The sequence below is a fragment of the Crotalus tigris genome, unplaced genomic scaffold, assembly GCF_016545835.1.
Source record: "Crotalus tigris isolate CLP2741 ecotype Arizona unplaced genomic scaffold, ASM1654583v1 scf7180000020070.306587, whole genome shotgun sequence".
Lineage (NCBI taxonomy): Eukaryota > Metazoa > Chordata > Lepidosauria > Squamata > Viperidae > Crotalus > Crotalus tigris.
The window spans coordinates 219281-234772 of NW_024097844.1; the positions used below are offsets into that span (position 1 = coordinate 219281).

At 41.8% G+C, this 15492-nt stretch overlaps 1 protein-coding gene across 1 annotated transcript in view; it reads right to left on the reverse strand.

Annotated features, from left to right (window-relative positions):
• The window catches only part of LOC120318119 (ephrin type-A receptor 5-like), a 129245-nt gene that overhangs the window by 84873 nt on the left and 28880 nt on the right, over positions 1-15492 (reverse strand). Inside the window, exons 2-6 of the mRNA XM_039365403.1 lie at positions 11249-11351; positions 10687-10754; positions 9690-9815; positions 8956-9141; positions 232-293 (exon numbers count right to left, since the gene is read on the reverse strand). Coding sequence (XP_039221337.1) covers positions 232-293; positions 8956-9141; positions 9690-9815; positions 10687-10754; positions 11249-11351 — 545 coding nt within the window. The remainder of the gene's footprint in view (positions 1-231; positions 294-8955; positions 9142-9689; positions 9816-10686; positions 10755-11248; positions 11352-15492) is intronic.

A 15492-nucleotide genomic window follows, 5' to 3' on the forward strand; every position in this document is an offset into this window, starting at 1 on the left:
TTGCTACTGATTCTTTAATGTTTGTATCATGTAGTTATAAACATTTTCAGTATCACAGCACAGTTTCTTCCCTTATGTATGTCAATATACTGTATAGGAGGTATCACAGAATGTGAAAAACCAAGGCTATCACTGGGAAAATTAAAAACATTTCAGAAGAGGGCAATATTGAACTGCATGATGAACACATCCATGAAATCTGCAGGACACGCATACACATATCAAGCTTACCTTTAAAAATGTATCCAAGGATCCATTTTCCATATATTCAGTTACAATCATGACTGGTTTACCTGGATAAAGTAGATCAAAAGCCCATCACCTGTAGCTACAGGAACAGCAGATGAGTAATCATGTGCTTTTGTATATATAACATAAAGTTTAACTTCTTTATGCTGTTTATATATAACAGAGGGTATAAGATGGCAAAAACTTACTTAGAAGTATAATACAGGTAGTGCCCGGGTTTTAACTGAAATGGAGCCTGCCCATTACGGTTAGAAATCAGGATGACCATTAAGTGAACTTCCTCACTTAATAATCCCCTATCCCTGCTCTCTCCAATGCAATCATTAAATGAATGCTCTACCAGCGTTAGCTTCACAGTGTTAGTGAGGAAAAGAAAGCAGACAATTTCTTTTCTTTGCTAAACCTAGTCTTACCTCTGCCAGCTTTAGCTTTGCTGGCATAATACAAGGAAAACTAATGCTGGCAAAACTATGGCTAGCATTAGCAAGGAAAAGAAACCTTTGAAAGGATTATTTTTTGCTAAGAAAAAAGACATCCGCTTGTGGTTTGTTCATGTGACTCAGCAACAGACCGCCACCCTGTTCTTTTTCCCTATCCTGATCTCTTAGGCCCTGGAGATCTTTGAAAGGTCATGAATGATTGTTGACTAAGGTGGGGAGGAGTAAGTGGAACCCCGTGGAGTGGCAAAGCAGGCAGGGCAGAATAGGGAGAATAGGCAGGGGGGCACTGAACGTCCTGCAATCTGTCATAATGGTGAATGACCATGGAGGAGCTATAGTGGCTGTAATTTGAAACTGTTTTGGGGGGATGTCTGCCATAACTTCAAATGGTCATTAAATGATTAATCATAAGTCAAGGACTATCTATATGTTTAAAAACATACTTGGAAATTTATGTATGACACACACATTCATCTGGAGAATGTGATTTGCTGCTATTTCCTAATGGCAATTTTTGGTGTTCAATCCATATTTATCCCACTGTAACAATAAATTCCTGATTTAACAGATTTCAGTTTTATTGAGCTTTGGATACAACAGACAAAATTTGCCCATGTAGCAAATGCTTCTGTGCAATTGTAAAGTCTCACTTATTATTTATGCATGAATAAATATGTAAAACAAGCCATGCATATAATCCCATTTAGCTTAACTGATATTCTGTTAAAACCTATTTTCCCCATTTGACTAGTAAATTGATAGTTTAAATCAGAGGTGTCAAATTTCCAGCCCATGGTCCGAATGCATCACGAGGAAACCACGCCTACCCCATTGCCGGCAATGGAGAAAAAGTTCTGATACGTCAGCGATGTCACACGATGTCATGAGTTTGACATGCCTGGTTTAAATGGCTTGTAGCTAAACTCTCTGTTTTAACTTACACATGCAATTCCTTTTTTGTAATTTATATATTTAATAATAAAAGAGTTGATGTGAAAACACCATTATCTCTCTATAAGCACATTAACTAATAAAAGTAATTTGAAATGTATATACCCACAATATTTTAGAAACAAAAAAAAATCAAAGTTTCTCCACAAAAAGAAAAATAAATATTCATAACTCTTAAAGTAAGCATATATGCAATCAATAAGAAATTCACACTTAGTTGCCATATTAAAGTTAAATTTTTGTCTCCTCAATATATATAGCATTAAAAGCACTCAAGGTGACTGTAATTAAAAAATAGCACATAGAAATAAGGAAGGAAGCTTGAAATGGGCCTTATCCATTCTCAATCTGCTCAGTCCAAAGAGCTGTTATAATTTCCTAGGACCTAGGAAATAATATGACTATCTTTGAAAGGAATCCTTTGGAATCAACACTGAGCCCATTGCTAACAATTATCTTTTTCTAATCTTATCTGGTTAATCTTTTGCAACTCTAATGATAATTGTCTCCAGTTATTATATGTAACTGTTCTCTGGTTTGGCAAGAATAATTGATCTAAAAAAATAAGTGAAATTCTGCTAGAACACATATAGGTAGTTCTCAACTTATGACTATATTGTAGTCCAAAATTTCTATTTCTAAGTGAGACAGTTGTTAAGTGAGTTTTGTCTCTGTTTTGTCCTGAGCCTGCGGATGCAGGCTTGGGACTTTGCAAGGGTCCCGGGCTTGCAAAAGCTGCCCGGGACCAGAGCAAGTGGTGCCGGCTTTGCGCATGTGCACAAGGTGCGAAAAGGGCCTTATTATGTAACCATGTTGTCCGGGGATCTGGGCATATAAAAAGAGGACTGCGTGCCTCTGTTCGTTGTTGGAGTTTTGGCTGAAGTACAATAAAGAGTGTTATTCTACACAAGATGTGTCCTATTCCTTTACTTTCATTTCAAGGACTTAACACTGGCGACGAAGGTGGGATGCTTCAACTGGTAAACAACAGGAAGCTATAAGACTCACCCAAAAGAAGTCCTGCAGAGGGAAAACGGCGTTAACAGCAGCAGCCATCCTGCCAGTACAGTGTCACTGGAGGGTAAGTTTGGATGAAAGACCCTTTCCCTGAAGAAGCGAGTTGTGAAGCGCCAGCCACTATGGCGAAGATTAGCCGCTTGTCCGAATTCATCATCTCACACCCAGAAAGATGGGAGTCATACATTGCAAGGATGGAGAACTACTGCAGAGTCAACCAAATTCGTGAAGAGGGGCTTAAGGCTGCCACATTGTTGTGTGTGTGCGGTCAAGATACTTTTGAGATTGCTGAAAACCTACTGGCCCCTGCCCTCTGGAAGGTGTAATGTATACAGATTTGAAAAAGTTTCTAAAAGAGTACTTCCAGCCCAAGTTGTCTGTCATTGCATGGAGACACACATTTGAACAAAGGGATCAGAAGGCAGGAGAATCTTCTAAAGAATTTATTGCAACCTTGAGACGAGCAGCCAGACTGTGTGAGTTTAAAGACTTAGAAGAGAGGCTGTGTGACCGTTTTGTATGCGGGTTAAGGAATAGAGACTTACAGCAAAAGATCTTCGCTAAGGAAGATGTCTCTTTCCAAGATGCTCTGCGAGAAGTTACAGCAGAGGAAGCAGCAGGAGGGGTAGTCAAGAACATATGGGCCCAACAGAAGCTCTCTGGAGACCTTCACCATCCACCAGGAGAATGTGCGACAAGAGTCAGAAGAAGTTCCTGAAGATGAGGTGGACAAGCTTTACCAGGCATCTGGAAGAAGACAGATGGAGTGAGCAGAAAAGGCTTCAACAGCCCTGCAATGCTTCGGTTGCGGAGGACGCCACAAATGAGCTGATTGCTGGTTCCGTTCCGCCATTTGCAGAGCATGCGGTAGGCAAGACTCATCTGTTTGAGCCATCAGAAGGTACAACCTAGAGAAGAATTGCATCTGAAAGGTACCAGGGTCCCCAGCCAAAATAGGGTGGGTTTCTGCGCAACACGCAGAAATGTCCTAAAGACAGGCACACATAAACCCCTAAAGAAGAAACTGTCCCTTAAAGTAAGGTTGCAGGGGGTTCCTTTATCCATGGAATTGGACACTGGGTCCGCTCTTTCCATAATTTCCCTTAACACATTCAGGAAGATTTGCAGCAGTTGTGGCCTTCAAGTTAAACTCAGGCCACCCAATGTGATTCTCACAGACTTTCAGAATTCTAAAGTGTGTGTTAAGGGGGAGGCCACCCTTAAGGTACAGTACAGGAATTTTGAGGGTCCTTTAGATGTATTGGTTGTTGAGGGTGAACGCACGAGTCTCATTGGACTTGATTGGTTTGAGGCTCTGGGAATCCAAGTCACAGGGCTGCACCATTTGCAAACGCTAAGCCTTGCAGAAGTCTGCAAAGAATTTGCAGATGTGTTTAGTTCTGAGCTTGGATCCTATAAGGGGCCTCCAGTTTCATTACGCTTAGATCCCTCCATAACACCCATTAGGGTCAAGCCCAGGAGGGTACCTTTTGCCCTCAAAGGCAAAATTGATGCTGAACTGGACAAATTGCTCCAGCAGGGCATCTTGAAACCTGTAGATTCCAGCCCTTGGGAAACTCCCATAGTAACGCCTCTTAAGGCAAATGGGGACATACGTATTTGTGCAGATTACAAGTGCACACTAAACAAGGTACTACAGCAATACGCTTATCCAGTACCTGTAGTAAGTCACATTCTGGCTTCCCTAAAAGGGGGGCACATTTTTGCGAAACTTGACCTGGCACAGGCTTATCAACAGTTGCCTGTTGATGAGGCAGCTGCTGAAGCTCAAACGATTGTGACCCATAGAGGAGCTTTTAAAGTAAAGAGATTGCAATTTGGGGTGAACGTAGCCCCTGGTATATTCCAAAGTGTCATGGAAAACACATTGAGGGGTATTCCCGGAGTCTGTCTATATTTTGATGATGTCCTCATTGCAGGGGACTCATCTCAAACATTGGCATAAAGATTACGGGCTGTCTTGCTTTGTTTTAGGAGAGCAGGCCTTAAGTTAAAAAAAGACAAGTGTAAGATAGGAGTCAATTCTACTGATTTTTGGGGGATTCAGGATAGATGCTTAAGACATTCACTCTTCTGATGCTAAGTTAAAGGCCATTCAGCAGGCCCCAAGCCCTAAGTCTAAGGGTAAACTTCAAGCCTTTTTGGGTCTTTTGAATTTCTACCATTCATTTCTGCCAAATAAAGCTGCAATAGCTGAACCCTTGCATAGGCTCTTAGACAAACAAGCCTGTTGGCAGTGGACCAAGGTCCATGAAAAAAGTTTCAGTGAGGTTAAGGCCTTGCTTACTTCTAATGCTGTGTTAGCTCACTTCAATGAGCAACTACCTGTTTGCATTGCCTCTGATGCTTCTCCATATGGAGTAGGGGCAGTTCTTAGCCATCTGATGGCTGATGGGACACAGGTGCCTATGGCTTATTATTCTAGAACTCTGTCTTCTGCTGAGCGTAATTACACTCAGATTGATAGGGAAGCACTAGCCATTGTGGCTGTCATTAAGTTCCATGATTTCCTTTATGGCCATCACTTCACAGTCTACACTGACCATAAGCCACTGCTGGGGTTGTTTACTACTACCAAACAGACTCCACACATTCTGTCTCATCGTATGCTGCGTTGGTCCATTTTTCTATCAGCATATGACTACTCTTTGATTCACAAACCTGGAAAGGAAATGGGCCATGCTGAAGGCTAAGTAGATTACCCCTACCAGTTTTGGAGCCTGACCCTACTCCAGCAGTTAATATTCTGTCCATTCAAGAATTGCCTGAGTCTCCCCTCAATGCTAGGGATGTGGCTGCAGAAACTGCCACTGATCACACACTTACACACGTGTTGTCATGGGTATTGCCAGGTTGGCCTGACAAGCGCCTTGATACTGAGTTCCAAAGTTTCTGGCATAAGAGGCATGAGCTGTCCACTTTCAAGGGTTGCCTGTCATGGGGAAATAGGGTAGTAATCCCTGCCTCACTGAGGTCTAGAATCTTAATCTCTCTACATGAGGGACACCCGGGGATAGTCAGGATGAAAGCGCTTGCACGCAGCCATTTGTGGTGGCCTGGCCTTGATAAATCCATCGAGGCCCAGGTACATGGATACCATGTGTGCCAACAGTCCTGGCCTGAAATGCCTCAGGCCCCAGTTCATAGGTGGGAGGAAACCCTAACACCATGGCCTAGGGTACATATTGATTACACTGGGCCCTTTCAGGGGCAATTCTTCCTAGTTGTTGTTAAAAGCCATTCCAAGTGGCTAGAGGTTGTTCCTATGACCTCCACTACTACTGCCAAGACTATCCAGGTGCTGAGAGGTATTTTTGCAGCTCATGGCCTTCCAGATGTTCTGGTTTCAGATAACAGTCCTCAATTCACCTCTTCTGAGTTCCAGGCTTTTCTTCAAGCCAACCTGATCTGCCATGCAACTTTGGCTCCTTTCCACCCATCCACCAATGGGATGGCTGAGTGTATGGTGCGCACCACCAAGGATGACCTCAAAGACTAACTTACAGTGACTGGCATCACAGGTTAGCAGACTTTCTTCTTGCACATCGCACCACACCTTGCACATCCACCAGGAAGAGCCCTGCTGAACTCCGCTGGGGTCGCCGGCTCATTACTAAGCTGGACAGGCTGCATCTTGACCGGGTGATGTCTCAGGTGCCACATCCATGGGCTCCAAGGTGCCTTCACGTGGGTGAGCCGGTTTGGACTTGGAACTACGGGCCTGGTCATATCTGGGTGCCAGCTGTGGTCTACAAGGTCTCTGGACCTCTTTCCTATGAAGTGTCCTTGGACAATGGCCACGTACTTAGGCAGCACATAGATCAGCTCCGTGTGCAGCTGGACTTACATCTTTCCGCTCCTGGTTCTGTGCTGGGGGGGAGGAAGGTCATATAGTGCATTTTGAGGATCAATGTCAGCAGCCATTATGGGCAGCTGAGGAGAACATTGATCCCCCATCCCTAGATTCCGCAAATGCTCCAAACAGGAATTCATGGGGCAGACAATTATTCCACACATCCAGACACACTCCAGCCAGGGAGTCACCCCGGGGGCATCCACATATTCCACACAGAACCAGTAACACTCCAGACAGGGAGACTGACTGAGGGTATCCACATAACTCATATAATGCGCAAGAACTGGCAACACAGCAAGGGAGCAGTTTCAATTCTGCAATTGTTCCCAGAAGGAGGTCCTCTGTAAGGGGGGCAAGCAGAGAGGCTGCTCCTGATTCTGGAACCTCAGGCACCACATCGGGGTCCACAGAATACAGGGGGCCTGTAGCCACTCTGGATTATCCCCCCAAAAACCATGGAAGCGAGGGACAGTGCTCCCAAGAAGGGTCTATTGTGGATCTGGGGACTAGCACCCCTCCAAGAGATGTGGAGTTGAGTGTAGAGGGCTCAGCCAATCAACAGAGGGGCAGATCAGCCAGGTACGGGGACCAGCAAAGCCCTGACCTATTGAGCTTGGCAGGCAAGCAGATAGGTCAGGCAACAACACCAGGATCTCCTGAAGTAAGCGGACATCCATGTTGTGGCTCACCAAACATGGTCATGGACTGGACCCAGAGAACTATCCCGGTCCGAGGAGGTTGCAAAGGACCAAGGGTCCCCCTAAATATCTTTCAGACTTTGTAAAACTGCTGTAAGAATACTGTAATAATGTAATTGTTTTGGTTATGATTAAGTGTTGGTAATGAGGAATCCCTTCCATGCTTGGTTGTCAGGGTGTTCCAAGCTAGGGGGGAGGAGTGTTGTGTCCTGAGTCTGCAGATGCAGGCTCGGGACGTTGCAAGGGTCCCGGGCTTGGAAAAGCTGCCTGGGACCAGACTGAGTGGCACCGGCTTTGCGCGCATGCGCAAGGCGCAAAAAGGGCCTTATTATGTAACCATGTTGTCCGGGGATCTGGGCTTATAAAAGGAGGCCTGCGTGCCTCTGTTCGTTATTGGAGTTTTGGCTGAAGTACAATAAAGAGTGTTGTTCTACATGAGATGTGTCCTATTCCTTCACCTTCGTTTTAAGGACTTATTTTATGACCTTTCTTGCAACAATTATTAAGTCGATCACTGAAGTTGTTAAGTTAGTAACATGATTGTTAAGTGAACCTGGCTTCTGCATTGATTTTGTTTGTCAAAAGGGATCACATGACCCTGCGACATTGCAATCATTACAAATATAAGTCAGTTGATAAGAGTCTGAATTCTGATCATGTGACCATGGAGATGCTGCAATTGTTGTAAGTATGAAAAATAGTCATAAGTCACTTTTTTTCAGTGCCATAACTTTGAATGGTCACTAAACAAACAATTTTAAATCAAACACTATCTGTACAGACTTCTTAACGTTAACTTTCATTATTTATTCTAAAGAAGCTATCCATTAATCATATGTATATTTTGTCTGTCTTTCAAAAATAAAAACTCAGTAAAATGCTCCCCCTTTCTTACCCATTTTATTTTCACAACTATTTTAGAAGGGATTCAGTTGAATTACATGCTGTTAGGAATGGGAGGTTCAAAATCAATGTTGCTTTTAGCAGCAACAGCCAAGTATTTATTAGCTTGTTTAATTCACTTATCATGAAGTCAAGGTCACAAATTCAGAAAGTCTGCCATTTCTACCTGCTTTCTTATTAAAATTCAGATTTTCTAGAAATGAAAAAGACTTTTGTTTAATTGATTACTAAGAACATTGTGTTGAAGCTCATATTTCTAAGGTCAACATTGTAACCTGACATAGCATGTACCCCTGCTGTTGCATGACATCATTGGATATTAGATTAAGGAGAATATTCAGTACAATGTATGAGAATCTAAGGGAAATTATACAATATGCTAAGAAAAATACATTATTATATGCTACTTTAGAGACAATATTATATTTCTTAAGACTTTTTATTTCTTTCCATCCTAAGCTTTCTGTTTAAAAACAGAGAAGGATGTTGCTATTTTTTTGGGGGGGGGGGAGAACCCAGAACCACTCCCTAACCTGAAAATAAAGGAGGAAGAAATACATGCATGTATTAGTCTTTGCATAAGAAACCAGTATTTTATTCTGACTTCCAAGTATGTTTGACTACTCTGGTTTTGAAGCAATACAATATGAATAATGCTTGAGAAGATAAAATGGATGATTCAATGGCTTACTAACTTGTCCATTATAGATATTACAGTTAGATATATTAACATTATTGGAATTTAATGCCATCAAGATATTGCTGTATATAGTTTGTATAAGCAATGATAATCAAACATTCATTAGTATTTGGTACATACTCTTTGTTACCACGCCTTCCAGGTGTATTATGTTGGCATGATCAAATTGCCCCATTATGCTTGCTTCTCCCAAGAAATCCCGTCTTTGTTTCTCAGTGTAGCCCACTTTCAGGGTTTTAATGGCCACCGGCAACTCACATTTCCCAGGAATTTTCAAGCGCCCACTGCATACTTCACCAAATTCACCTATTTAAAAAAAAAAATCATCCCTTAATTAAAAGAATTAAAAACTAAAATCTGATAATGCCTGATGACTTTTGCACATAAATCTTAAATTTTTATTAATATTTCAAGTTTTTTTCAAAGAGAAGGTCAGATACAACGTTACTGATGGACTAACTGCATTTTTGTTCCAAGTCAACCATAATCCTTTTTGAAAGAGACTGAGTTCTGGGAGACAATCCAAGTTATCCAAGGAGCTTTGCCATTAAATGAAGACTTGAACCAGATTTCTGTTTATGAACTATGTTGCTCCTGATAGATGATCACATTTTTATTTTATGTTAAATTAATATTGATTTATCACCATTCATAAGGCTCTGTAGTGAATCATTTTATCTACAGAAAGCTTAGTTTTGCTTTTATAAATAATAATTTTATCAGTGACAGGATCTAAAATATAATTTATTTTCAGTTCATTTATTGGAAATCCATTTGCATTGAATATTTATTAATGCATTCCAACCATCATCCTAATACATGCAAAAGAGAGAAAAGCATTTCGATTTTCTTACCAGCTCCAATAACTCTCTCAATTGATATGTATGACACTTCTATTTCTTTGGCAAATTCATGGACAGCTTGATTAGGGTCTTCATAGGTATGTGGATCAATATAGGCCTTTACTCCTGGTAGTTTAACTGTATATAAAATTACTTATTACACATCTCTTTACAGTATGCAAATAAATTAAAATGAAGCAGCAAATTTAAAAAGCATAATTACCCTGTGATTATGGTAAGGTAAACAAGATGGTCCAAAAAAATTAATCAATAATTCAGATCAGTTGGGTTTTAAAGAGAATTAGATGATTGAAACATATTACAATTAAATAGGCAGTTCTATTTAATTAGGGAATGTTTTTCATAAAAACTGCAGGCATCAGGCTACACTTAAAAGGAGCATTTTTCTCCCTTTTCTCCCTTTTTTATTTATAGAGGGAACTATGACTTCGAAGATGTACCCTATTGTACTTCTTGCTTCAGAAATTTGGTTATTAGTCTTCCATACACTAAAAAAAACCTGTAATATATTATTGAATATATTTCAAATATATATTTCAGTAATAACTTAAATTGTAATTAAGTTATAAATTAGAAATTAAGCTGTAAATTGGAATTAAGAGTTATTTGCAGTATATCTGTAATAGAAATAAGACTACTTATTTCTTTATGGTGCTGGTAATTAGGTAAAGGGACAAATTTTTAGCAATTTTCAGCAGCTTTTGTACCCATTTCAGAAAGACAAAACAAAACAGAAAAAAATCAACAAATGAAACAAATGAGGAGTTCTGCAGAGTGGGGATATAATGCTTGTTTCTTTCTCCATTCCTACACTGGAGTGTGTGAAGCAGAGATTTATTATATACTGGATGCTGAGGATATGTATTCTTCTGCCATTTCCATAAATTGAGTCACATAAATATTAAACTGTACACTATGCACTGTAAAGACCGGCAACAAAAAAACCCAAAAAGCTTTTGAAGAATTGTTTCCAATGATTTTTACTTACTGTGGCCATTATGAAAGTGCATTTTTTCTTCTTCAGGATCTTGTTTAGCTTTGCTATAGCCACACCGCCTGTCATGGAAAAATTAAAATTAATATATATATATACATATATGCATACTTACATACTATAATACAGAAATATGCCATTATTACTTTAATAAATAGAGCAACACATGGAAAGATCACTTAAACGTTAATAAGAAGAGCGCTGTGGAGATTAGCATGTTAGAGTAGTGATGAAAGTATTTCCTCACTAAATCAATGGTTTCATTAAACATTACATTTCAGGACCCAATCTGGGTTGGTCACCGTGACCAGAGGTTTTGTCTGCTTTTGGATTCAGGTTGGAGCCAAACTTCAGGGAACTTCTCTCTAGCAGCGTGTGTGCTGTTCTGTGTGTGGTATTTGTATATGGCTTTTTAGATGCTGATTGGAGTGTGTTGAACATTACATTGTCATAGATCTGGCTGGCCAGGAATCATATTCTAAAGTGTTTGGCTAGTTAAAAGCTGGAGGGACAGAGAAGAAAGGTACAAAGAATATTGTTTGTTTTTTTTCCTTACCTTCCGCTGAGAAGGAAACCAATTACAACAGCCAAAAGAATCACTCCCACAGTAACAGATACAGCAATTACAGGGATCTGACGCTGATCGCTGGATGCAACTACTGCTGAGAAGAGAAACAAAAAGGGATATGATGGTTTAAAGGGCTGCCAAGACTCAGAGGGGCTTCAACTTAGAGACTAATGGAGAAAGACTCAAGATTCTTTAATACAGACTTAAAGAAAATATGATGATCAAACACAGCCCTGTAATCCTGGGAGAAGATGCAGCTCTTTTAAGGAGTTTTTAACAGCATTCCCAAATATTGGAAAGAATGCTTTGTCTATCAAATTAACAGACTTAAAGTTCCAATATTTATAGTTATTAATATTTAATTCTGATTATCTGTTATACAGATCATGCACAAATTTAGTTCTAAGTTATTTAAACTGAAGTTACAACTGCACTGAATAAAGTGGCTTATGACTGGTCTTTGCTCTTAGGACTGTCATAGCATCCCCATAATCATGTGATCAAAATTTGGGCACTTGGCAAATGACATGTACTTATAATGTTTGCAGTGTCCTGGGATCAGGGGATTGCCATTTGCAATCTTCTCAGCTGGCTTCCAATAAGCAAAGTTAATAATAATAATAATAAAGTTGGAAGGGAGCTTGGAGGTCATCTAGTCCAACCCCCTGTTTAGGCAGGAAACCCTATACCATTTTGGACAAATGGCTGTCCAGTCTCTTCTTAAAAACTTCCAGTGTTGGAGCATTCACCGCTTTGGAGGCAGGTTGTTCCACTGCTTAATTGTTCTCAGCATCAGAAAACTTTTCCTTAGTTCTAGGTTGGTTCCCTCCTTGATTAGCTTCATTCATTGTTTCTTGTCATGCCTTCAGGTGATTCGAGGAGCATCTGAGATTGTTACCAAGCACTGAGATGTTCTAACTGTCAGGTAGTTTCTCCTTAATTCTAGGTTGCTTCTCTCCTTGATTAGTTTCCATCCGTTGCTTCTTGTCCTGCCTTCAGGCGCTTTGAAAAATAGCTTGACCCCCTTTTCTTTGTGGCAGCCCCTGAGATACTGGAACACTGCTATCATGTCCCCTCTCGTCCTTCTCTTCATTAAACTAGACAAGGGGTAGGCAACCAAAACACTCAAAGAGCCACTTGGACACTTTTCCCACCGAAAACAAAACACTGGGAGCCGCAAAACCCTTTTGACATCTAAAATGAAGATAACACTGCATATATCCTTTTTTACCTTTAATATATATCCCTCTGCCCTCGGCCCAGCTGTCCTGTTGCAATGCATTCTCTGTCCCCTTTTTCTTTCCCCTGCTCCTTACTCACTTTCCATTTGTCATCCCTTGTCCTGTGGAGTGTGAGAGGAGGGAACAGCTCAGAGATACGGAGGACTTGGCCAACCAAAAAAGGGGGGGAGAGAACTTCCCCAACCCAGGATCGTGCAAGGCAGAAGTAAGCAGTAGCATACACATAGGCAGGGGAAGCAAGAAAAGAGGAGTCATCGATGCGAAAACCCTAATCAGAACACAGTCAAACCAATTAGGACCTGTGACGAAATCCAGAAGCTGGGTGCAAACGGCGGTTTACCTATAAAGGAGCTCTCCCATAGACCAGCATTAACCCTAACGATGTCAGAAGTCTCTGACGAAAGCTTGGTGATTGGTGATGGTATTAAACTTTTTTAGTTTATAATATTCCTGGTGTTCACGTTTTTACTGGTTACTTAGAAGATGAATTTACCCAGGAATCACGCTTTTATTTTTATTTTTAATATTATTATTTTATAAGACGCCATAGTAGTAATCATCATGAAGAGGAATCTCAAGTGCAGACCACATGCATTACCTTACTATATATTAGCAATGTTTCCGAGACCACGGCCAGATTGTTGGCCCCCTATAACATAAAGGTGGCTCATAGGCCAGACCAGACTTTGCGACCAAAGATCATGTGCCCCAAAGACCAACTCCCCACTGCAGAAAGATCAGCGGTGGTGTACAAGATCAATTGTATGGACTGCCCACGTAACTATGTGGGTGAAACGTCCAAAAGGCTGAAGACTCGCTTGCACGAGCATGAGTTGCCAATCAAGAGAGGTGAGCAACATTCACAGGTCTAGTCACATATGGTTGAAAATGGCCACCATTTTGATTTTGACCACATTCAGGTCTTAGCGAGTGAGGCCACCAAAGGGGGCCGATTGTTAAAAGAGGCGTGGTTCTCTGGAAAGGATTCTATTAACCAGCATATAGATATGTGCCCGGCACAGCAGGCGTTAAGGGCATGGCACATGAATCAGCCCCTCAATTGCTGGAGAAGATTAACGTATGGGTCACGCCCAGGCCAGGAGGGGAACGTTGCCACTGCTTCATTACATGATCAGATCGACATGGACTCTAATACTCCCCCATGGGTTACACCCATCTGCTCTGTGATGGACCGACGGCCTCAAAGAATCCCCCCAGACAGCAAAACGGGCAAACACATCATGATGACCCGATCCCATCAAAAGAGGGAAAGGGATTCCCAGTTGACGAACGGGGACGGCTCCTGTGATCAGGGGGGAGATCGCTGCTGATAAATGGAATGGAATGCCTGCGATGAGAGATGGAAGGATGTTGTGAATTGTTGTGGGAACGCGCGCCTGGTGTGCTCGGTGCTAGGAGCGCGGCACCAGAATCAGCCTGCCCATTGTCAGGGTGAGCTGGAGTGTGGATCGCAGGATCAATAGAAGAGCATGGAGATCGCTCCCCTTCGTGACATCATTAGCACGATCCCCAACACCCCTGGGCGTGTTGTAGGTGTCAAGTTGGTTGTTGGTCATCAGGAGCGAGGAAGCTCCCCGGCGGGCAAGATTGGACAGGAGGCTAGCGAGTTGCATATTGGTTATCAACGCACTGCCACCGGTGTAATAAAGAAACACTTAGATGGATATGGCGAGGGGGCCGTGGGGGTGGATATTGATCAGATGGGGACGGTGCCCATGGATACGGGAACACATTGCAAAAAAGGAGGCGGCACACCCCGGTCACGATTACAAAAGATGAATAAACTTGATTATGGTAAGGTTAAGGTGTATAGTGGGATTAAAGGAGAACTGCACCCCCCAAAGAATGGCGTCATACACAGGAGGATGAGGGGGAAGGGAGACAATCACCATTGGCAAGCAAAGGAAAAAGAACTCCCTCTAGCCCCAGAATTAACAAGGAGAATACTTACAGCAGAGTACGGAGGAGGCATGGGAAAGCACCACGCATTGACGTCAGTGGGGTATCTGAGATACGGCACGATCAGCTGGGTCCGATAACACATTCTAGAAGCCGTATACAGGCTGCTAACATTGTATAAAGGCTTCTTCCCAGTGACTACTTTTAAACCCTGATGATGTTGGGTGTTCCCAACGAAAGCTTGGTTCATTAAAATTTTGTACTACTTTTTCTGTTGGTGATCGATATTTATGTGTGTGTGTGTGTGTGTGTGTGTGTTTTCTGAGGTTTTCGCGGGTGTTTGTATGTAGGTCTTTGGTTATTCGGGTTTTCTCCCACGTAAAATTGGAAGTGTCTTGGTGACGTTTCGATGAAGTTCCATTCGTCATCTTCAGGCTGGTGTTTTCAGCTTCATGCTCCTCGAAGCACGAAGATGAAAACACCAGCCTGAAGATGACGAATGGGACTTCATCGAAACGTCGCCAAGACACTTCCAATTTTACGGGGGAGAAAACCCGAATAACCCAAGACCTCTATATTTATATATATATATATATATATATATATATATATATATAATATATATATATATATAATATATATATATATGATCCACCGCGACCCCATGGACAACGTTCTTCCAGGTCTTCCTGTTCTCTACCATCTTCTGGAGTCCATTTAAGTTCACACCTACTGCTTCAGTGACTCCATCCAGCCATCTCATTCTCTGTCGTCCCCTTCTTCTATTGCCCTCAATCTTTCCCAGCATTAGGCCCTTCTCCAGTGAGTCCTTCCTTCTCATTAGGTGGCCAAAGTATTTGAGTTTCAACTTCAGGATCTGGCCTTCTAAAGAGCAGTCGGGGTTGATCTCTTCTAGGACTGACCGGTTTGAACGCCTTGCAGTCCAAGGGACTCGCAGGAGTCTTCTCCAGCACCATAGTTCAAAGGCCTCAATTCTTTGGCGCTCAGCCTTTCTTATGGTCCAACTTTCACAGCCATACATTGCAACTGGGAAAACCATGGCCTGGACTA